Below are 9,333 nucleotides of genomic sequence, written 5' to 3'. Positions count from 1 at the left end.
TAAAGTAGAGACACTACATACTGATATACACCTGAACATCAGCAGGAGAGGACTCTTTAAAGTAGAGACACTACATACTGATATACACCTGAACATCAGCAGGAGAGGACTCTTTAAAGTAGAGACACTACATACTGATATACACCTGAACATCAGGAAGAGAGGACTCTTTCAAATGGGCTNCTTTAAAGTAGAGACACTACATACTGATATACACCTGAACATCAGCAGGAGAGGACTCTTTAAAGTAGAGACACTACATACTGATATACACCTGAACATCAGCAGGAGAGGACTCTTTAAAGTAGAGACACTACATACTGATATGAACTAGTGCAATATTCAACTTGCAAGATGTAGAATATGTGTTAAAGGCATTGAAGAGGTTAAGAGATGTCCTGGCCTACGAATCATTTTTGCACAGACTTAAGAAACTATATTTGTTTGATACAGAGACTCTTAAAATGACACCCTATCTAATATACTTTATATAGATAATGAGAATGATCGCAATTGCAATATAAGTCAAAAATAATTGTGATACGTTTTTTCTTTTCCCAAATTGTGAAACCTTAAAAGCCTTGAGCTCAAAGCAGAATTACAATTAGGTTGTTTTAGGATTATGAGTCATAAACACTTAAAACATTGAACTTTGAGTGACCCACGTCTTGAAATAAAGAAAGACGGGGAACCCTAAATCCTACTGATCATTTTGTCCTGACATTAGTCTCTGTTCAGTCCTCGACCTCCAGGCGGACCATAACAATAGCCAGGAGGGAAACTCTAACCTGTAATGAGAGGCCGGGGAACAATGGACACTAACTTGAAGGGAAACCCAATCTTAAATCTCCCATCAAACACAAGACAACCTGCTTTGGTTTCTATCTCAAAACTAAGGAAGTCAGTCCAACACAGTGAAGCTGACTTAGAAATGGAGATTGCAAGAAACACAACTCAACAGAAAGTGGGGAAATGGACTCTATACAAGACTCAAAACAAAGACATTAGACTGGAACAACAGATACATGTATCTTCAAGAATATAATAACATGAAGCCTTTTATTTTATTTGTATTTCCTTGCTGGCCTTTTGTTACATGATTGTAATGTTGTTGTAACCAGCATCTTATTGCCATGTATAATGTGACGATAAAGATTTAAATTGTGCTCAACCTTCAAACATAACCTAAATCAAATGTTTCTAAGAATGACAGAAGTGCTGAAAGCAGGATGAAGCACTCGTGAATCCACATTTAGAACAAGTATGGACACAGCTCTGAGGGCAGCAGGAAGTCAAGCTGCTGCAGGAACGGAGGTGAACAGTTCAGCTCAGTCCCATCCAGCCATAACATAACACGGTAAAGAATGTAGCTTAGTCCTATAGCAGACCTTTCAAAGTCCTTGAGGGGTAAGTAAATGTGGAGGAAACACCTGCGTGGAGAAGCTAACGTGAGTTTAAAGTCTCCGCGTCGGTGCTTAATGTGATTGACAGCTTCTAATTTGTCACCTATCTCCGTGTCTCAGACATCTAAAACAGTTAATGTTTCCCTGCACTGTCAGCCCACATTGCTGCACGTCAAGGTAATGGCTGAAGATGCGAGTGGACGGCCTGACACTCGCTCCACCGAGCAGCTGATGAGCACAGCAGCACTGCAGGGAACATTTCTGGCAGCCACCTGTACGGGAGTGTGTCTGGGAACCGGATGCTCCGAATGCTCACTGTGTCATACACACTTTGTTTCAGAGCGAAAATGGACATGTTTTGATTTGAAAATGACATTTTGTTCTACGCCTCAGTCGGCTATGTTTTCGGGTTGGAGGATGTCAAGAGGTGAAGTCAAGTGTGCGGAACAGGTTTGCATGTTGCTCTTGGCTGTTCAAAAACACCCTTAAACGTCAAAGGTCATTAAGAACAACATGAACACCTGTGTTACTCAGTGAGGCGCTGATCGACAACGGTTAAGGTCAGGCTTTGACCTCGAAGGTTTGTAAAGGTCATCGGGCAGCGACCCTCGCAAGGCTTTTCTCAAAGTTTCACAAATGGAGTGCTACCATCTTGACACAAAACACGAATTACAGAGACAACACTGAGCTGATTCCCCGTCAGGAAGAGATCCAGCTTTGCTTTGGGAAATGTTGCCAGAAATGTAACAAAAAGTATTATGGGAACGGTTTGTCTCGCAGTTTGCTCAACATGCTTAATAAACATGACATGCAATAGCAAGGAGAGTCGTTATAATTGTATTACTTCGTTGTCTGGCTTGATGATAGTTCGTACTGGATAGGTATTAACATGAGGTGATCAGCTGTTTTGTTTTATGTATGTTTGACTGTGTGTGTGTGTGGGTCCCAGGAAGAATAGCCAATGTTCTTGATGCCAATAAAGAAAGAAAGAATAGAGTCATTTTAGTCTGCTTTTTTTGGGGTGCTTGTACAGAAATACTAGCTTGGAATAAAATATGCTAAAGTTTTGTAATGCAAACTAACATTGTAATGCTGAATGATTATTTTTTTCTTAATCTATTAAACCATCAGAAAAGGGTGCTTTTAACTGGCTTAAAAGCGGCCAAAAATCACGAATTTGAATTCCCCACATACTGTATTGTCATGACCGAAAGAACGAGATCGCGGATACAAGCGGTCGAGATGGGTTTTCTCCGCAGGGTGGCTGGCGTCTCCCTTAGGGATAAGGTGAGAAGTTCAGTCATCCGGGAGGGACTCGGAGTTGAACCGCTCCTCCTTCGTGTCGAAAGGAGCCAGTTGAGGTGGTTCGGGCACCTAGTTAGGATTCCACCTGGGCGCCTCCCTAGGGAAGTGTNCCCCCCTTCCCCCCAAAACCCCTTTTGGTCTGGCAGGGTCAGTGGGTTTTGGCCCTCCCAAAGAGGTCCGTACAGGCAGAGGGGGAGCGGGGTGGCATGTCTGCCTTTGATCGGCTGTCGGGGGGCAGGACCCTTTTTCCACTCATCAGCACTGCGCTGCCCTGAACCCCTGAGCTCTGCAGAGACTTCACAGTAACTATATGTGTCTAAATGAATGGAAATGCCGTTTGTAGGCATGTATTGGCTGATAACAGATGTTGAACTGTTACCTCCATCAGGAGGTTCAGTCGTTATAGAGGAAGTAGTTTCACCAGCAAAAATGGTTCAAATCTGTTTTCTGGAATCCATGTCTAAACTTTTTCAATAATTGTTTTGATATAATGGGTCCAGTGACTTGTCACCATTTTTGGGGGCGTTTTGTGTTTCGATAAGTTGCTTCCTGCAATCTAAGACCCACACAATTTTAACAAACCTCCCATGAAATGCGAAACTAAAGTTTTTCAACCTTGACATTTTTTAAAACTAGCAAACATATAATAATAATAATAATATAATAATTCCTTATATTTCATTTTATAGCGCGTTGTTTCCTGACCCAAAGCGCTTACAGATAGGCCCTCACATTACATACAATCAGACATTACATGTACGGTCATGTAGCCTACTGTGCAATACCCACAGGGAGCAAATTTCAGGTGAATGGTCCTTGCCAAGCACACGGCGTTTACAGACGCGGCAAGCGGCGGGTTGTCGCCTCCTTGCAGAAGCCCACTGCGCCACACGTCCACCTCTTCACACCTTCAAAGGTCATCGAGGCGCTTTGGAGTACCACATTAATATCATACATGTACTGTGGACAATACCCACAGGAGCAAATTCGGGTGAAGTGCCTTGCCCAAGGACACAACGCAGTGGCGGCGGAAGCGGGTTTCGAACTGGAGTTTCCCAGCGCCCCCTTGATCTGATGATCAAACACACTGCGCCACTCAGGCCCGAATGTGTTTTAATGAGCTTTAGGGATGCTTAATGCTGTTTTTGCACTTTTTGTTACTTAAGGAACATTTTGAAATCAGTACTTGTGGTGGAGTGTTTTATTTCCAAAGTATTTGTAATTTAAGTAAAAGATCTGAGTACTTCTTCCAACACTGCCCCTATAGCTTTCCCCCCTTTATTCCACCTGATCCGCTCTGAACTGACCTGTGCCCCCTGAAGAAACTCTGCAGAAACTCTTCAGACCTTTTCCTCACTCTCTAAATCCTCTTTTTATTTAAACTAAAGGGAATCACAATCAGAATCAGAATCAGAAAAGAGCCAAAGACAGCTTAATGTTTAACAAAGAAGGATGAATAAATAAATATGAAATACAACCTGCGCTGCTGGTACTCAAGCCTTATCATGTATGTACTACACGCACATAGACATTTAGATATACTTATAATAGCTATAATTATTCATACTTCTACTCCTTTCAACCGTTCTGTATTTTGAGAAATACTGTTTCATCCTTATTTATTACTCTTATATGTCCTGTGTGAACTTTGTATTGGTCCTATCTTGTGTTTCACTCTTATTCTTGTTGCTGTTTTAACACCTACATGTACAAGTATGTATGTTGCGTGTATTTTGTTGTCTTATGTTTTGATGTTTTTGTTTTGATGGCACCCTTGAAAGGGAGAAGCATTCATTATTATCTCATTGTACATGTATAATGACATTAAACTATTATATTCTATTCTATTCTACATTTCCCTACAGTAATAACAAAATAGTTAAGAAGATGTTTGAATTAGATTTGACCCTCATTGTATGAAGTGTTCTCCCCAGAGCCATCCCAGTAAACAGGTGTTATGAAACCATGAATCAGCTTTTAAAAGGTCCTACAGTCCAATATCTCTGTTTTTCAGTCACATGTTTACATAAAGACATTTCTAAAAGATTATTCAAAATGCTACTTTGGGTCTTGAGTTGATTTAATGTTCTGCATTGATAACATGTTCCACCATATGCTGAGTGTTATTTGAGTGAAATAACAGGCGAGATTTTACGAGTGTGTTGTTTCTTGAATGCATCAATGCTGCCATCTGCTGTTCCTCCGCGAGTGTTACTTCTGGAGTAACATTTTGAATGCAGGACGTTCCACTGTAACAGAGTATTCCTACACTCTGGTGCTTCTACTCAAGTACATGATCTGAGTACTTCTTCCACCTCTGCTCCTGAACAACGATTTTCTTTCACTGTCTCTCTGTCTCTCTTTACATTACATTACATGTCACTTGTTATCCAAAGTGACTTTCATACATTCAGTACTGTGGACAATCCCCACGGGAACAATTTGGGGTGAAGTGTCTCAGGGACACAACGACATGCTGACTGCAGTGGGACTCAAACTTGCTATCCACTGATTCGAAGTCCAGCACACTACCCACTGAGCCACAGCCTCCCTCTATACACATATATGTGTAAGGTGCAAACAAACCTAACTAAATATCATCACAAGATCTCATCATAAGACTGTTAAACACCTGAACTTTTGAAAGAACATCCATAACATTCATCTGTTTGCAATTTATATATCAATATTACAATTACTGTACTTTTATAGACTATTCTGCACAATTTCTATTATATTATATTTTATTCATTATTTACTTGCTATTATCTGTTGTATTGTTGGAGGAGCCTGTGACCTAAGATGTTCATTGTCATAACTGTAGCTATGTACACATGACAATAAAAGCCTTGAACCTTGAATCTGTGTTGCCGTCTCGACAGATTTTGGAAGTAAACTGCATTAACACCACTTTGACCAACAGAGGGCGCCACAGACCTTCAGAGTGGAAGAAGGTCAGGTTCAGGTTTTGGTTCTTTCTCTGCAGACACGTGTCTGCATATTATCCAGAGGTGGCAAAAGTACACACCTCCTTTACTCAAGTAGAAGTACAGATACTCGTGTTTACAAATACTCTGGTGAAAGTAGAAGTACTGACAAGTAAAGTCATTACATCGACAGAGATGAAATTTCTCAGGAGAGTGACGATACAAGTCGCACATATAGTCATACATCACAGAGATGAAAATTTCTCAAGAGAGGCGACTACAAGTGCCACATATAGTATACATCACGAGAGATCGAAATTTCCTCAGGAGAGACGACTACGAAGTCCCACATATAGTATACAATCACAGAGCATGTACGAGGTAGGAAATTAGAAGTTTTTCGAGAAATAACAAGAAGTATGACGGACACGACGTCGGAGGAGAAAAGTGGGAGACAGACTTTTGTCTCGGGTCAGACGAAGATTAACCAATCGACGGCCGAGACGAACGGGCACTAAACCATGCAGGTAATCTCTCACGAGGGCGGGAATCCGGAATGAGTGCATGTTACCCAACCTCGCCGTCGGTTATACCTCGGTGTGCCCACGGAAGAGTTATAGCCTCCCGGCGGAGGAACCATCCTGTACAGAAGGCTCAGTGAAGGAAGTCTTCGCTCCGTTCAGGAAGGATCGGAGCCTTTTGCTTCGTTATCCACACTGACCGACGACGCAGGATACTCTCGGGGCGGATTTACCTCCCTAAAAGGCGGGTTCTAACCTTTAACCAGCCGACGGCGTTTCGTACACCGCCTAAAATTCTGCGGCCCTCCGTATGTGGTACGGACGTCCGGAGCTTTACGAGAAAAAAATGCGAGTGCTTCCTGCGGCCCGGGCCATCTTAAGGTTCCTCGGACCTGTAACCTTGTCAGGAAGCGGCCCGTGAGCTATCGTAGGAACTTTGTCGACTCGAGACCTCGGTCGGAAGGAACTGTTAGCTCGTTTGGGGCTTCACAATGCTCACTACAGTGATTGCAAATGTCTTCATTTTGTTTCCTCAGGTAAACCTCCGCTAGTGTCCCTAAAATCGGAATCGTCTGGTAAATGTATTTTGGATATTCTTGTGTCACTTTTGGTCTTTTTCGTATCGTCCCGAGAAATGAACACGAATGAAAAGAAAAACTCAGTCAGAGAAAACGAGACAGATGTCTGATAATTTACCGATGGAATTTGACGGAGAAGTGGACTTACAAACGTCTGTTCTAAAACCGGGAACAAATAGAAATGTAGAACAAATCGGCGTACGAGAATCCGCAGTTACAAGTTACGCGGGTTCGAGATACAAAACCAAACCACATTTCATGAGGAGACCCACCTCTGCGCCCGCGCTGTTCATCTTTTTCTCTACAACGTCCCTACACCACTTTCTCCTCCCCCCTCTCGATGGAGACGTCCCTGCCGTGGGAGTGGGAGTGGACTTAATTGACTCACTCTAGTATTAAGAATGTCGTTTTGGCACGTTGTGAAATGAGACTCCTAAATAAATGTACGTCAGTCTATTTCGCGGGTCGCTGTACCGTACTTACCCACCCTCCGCCCACCCACCCACCCCGTCCCCCCGTTCGTCGACGTGAATTTCGTACGGGACAAATTACAGGAAACAGGTGCGGTGGAGAATAGAGGGGCCGTCGAAGTGACGCCAGACGTAAGTGACGTCAAAGTATGTAAGTTATTGTTCAGGCCCCCTGACACTTTGTGTTTATCAGTAGTAAAAGATTTTACATGTTTTTTTTAAACCTCTTTATAAAGGACGTCCTGAAGAATTACTAAAATAAAATCCTCAAAAATTTTGTGAAATTAAAATAATCAATGACCGACTTTGGAAAAAAAATGAAACGAAAAATAAATTAATAATTATAAATTAAAGTTCTATTTAAGTACAAAAAGTTGTAAAAAAAGAACATTTTAGTGGAAAATTAATTTCATTTCTCTGTGTAAACGATCCGGTTGTTAACAACTAATCTTCATTGTACTTTTTATATTTTTGCTTATCATTAAATTTTATCCTGGAAAAGTATTTTATATAATATTTATATTATGATATTGTATATTTTCCATATATTTATTATTATATTTTACGTCGATTTCACGGTAAGTTTCTTTTATTATATATTTATTTATTTAGTTGTGTAGATTAATTTTTGGTATTTCTTTCAATTTTGTTTACGATTTTCGGCTCACTGTTTTCCATGTTAATACTAATTTTAATTTTCAATAAATCATTTAGTCATAGTCTGAGTCTAAATCTCTCACTACGGAATCTCCACGTCCGTTAATGTTACGTTGTATTAAATCCAATTGGTTAAAGGATACGTTTGATTAGTTGTTTTAGTTCGTAATAAACTGCGGAGACAAAAGATATTATGAATGAAAAGAAAAAAGAGTATGTCAAAAGAGTCATTAAGTTTTTGTGATTTTCAGGTAGGAGGAGAGGTTTTGTGTAGATCCCGGCCCATACTAGAAAAATTTCAACAAAATTTATGTTTTTTACAACTTATAATATTTAATTTCGGGTGGGTAAGTGAAACACAGACAACGAAACAGTCTCCCCCACCCCATACGCCCCGTTGGGACTCATTTTCCCCCTCATTGTCCCCAGGGTCCCCTCTACACTCTCCGCCCCCATGTACCTTAACGGGCAGTCGAGACTACCCGAAGTCATACGTCCCCTTATTTAATTTACCACCTGGACGGTCGGACGGGTAGAAGACGTCTCGCAGAAGACTAAAAGTAGAGACTCGGCTGACTAATTGTTTAGTGTTTTACTTTACATCGTCCTTCTCTCAAGTCTCTAGATTTCTCCGACTCGCGGATACGACTAGACGTCGAGTTGTCGCTGGACTGGACAAAGGTGTGTACAGCACCTTATTTCCAAACTCTCTTTTCCGGAGGTACAATGACGATGTCGAGTTAGTGAAAATATGTACTTCACCCTTTCATCACCCTCATGTTTATGAAGCAAAAGACATGAATTCATGTAAAAAGACCATAGTCATGAAATGAGGTGATGAATAAAAACAGACGTGCTGAAAAATGAAACTGAAGAATGTAAAACTTGTGTTTATGAAACTGAAAGATGAAGAAATGTGAAAGCTGTGTTTATGGACATGAAGATGAAGAATGTACAACTTGAGTTTATGAGATGAAGATGAAGATGTACAACGTTGAGTTTATGGACATGAAAAGATGAAGAATGTATGTGACAACTTGTGTTTATGGACATGAAAGATGAAGAATGTACAACCTTGAGTTTATGGACATGAAAGATGAAGAATGTACACTTGTGTTTATGGACATGAAAGATGAAGAGAGTAAAAGATTTGTCCGACCAAGGAAATCAGACTTACACCACAAACCACCGCACTAGTAATAATAAATCTCAGTGAACGCACGGATAACTAAACTTGTGCCTAGGCACATAGGTAGTAAAAGGACGCAAGAAAGAGATTTTCTTCTCTCCCTGGTTACCTTTTGCAACTAGTACATCGGCAACCAGTGGTACCTATTGTAAGTAATCGATTGTTACTGTAATAACAAGATAATTATATTTCCCTCCAAGTCCATGAGAAATTTTTGTCGACGACAATACCCATGAAAAATGACTTCATGTAAAGTTTCGGAGAAATGAAACTGAACTCATTT

The 9,333-nt window shown here is 40.8% G+C and overlaps 1 protein-coding gene across 1 annotated transcript in view; it reads right to left on the bottom strand.

Annotated features, from left to right (window-relative positions):
• Positions 1 to 8,091: 8,091 nt before the first annotated feature.
• The window catches only part of LOC104966582 (phospholipase D2-like), a 13,257-nt gene continuing 12,015 nt past the window's right edge, over positions 8,092 to 9,333 (bottom strand). The window contains exon 8 of the mRNA XM_010795767.1: positions 8,092 to 8,148. Within this exon, the coding sequence (XP_010794069.1) occupies positions 8,092 to 8,148 (57 nt within the window). The remainder of the gene's footprint in view (positions 8,149 to 9,333) is intronic.

This window comes from Notothenia coriiceps, unplaced genomic scaffold, assembly GCF_000735185.1.
Source record: "Notothenia coriiceps isolate Sejong01 unplaced genomic scaffold, NC01 NC01_scaffold00037246, whole genome shotgun sequence".
Classification (NCBI taxonomy): domain Eukaryota; kingdom Metazoa; phylum Chordata; class Actinopteri; order Perciformes; family Nototheniidae; genus Notothenia; species Notothenia coriiceps.
The sequence above is the reverse complement of the archived record's forward strand: the minus strand, read 5'-3'. Positions and strand labels throughout refer to the sequence as shown.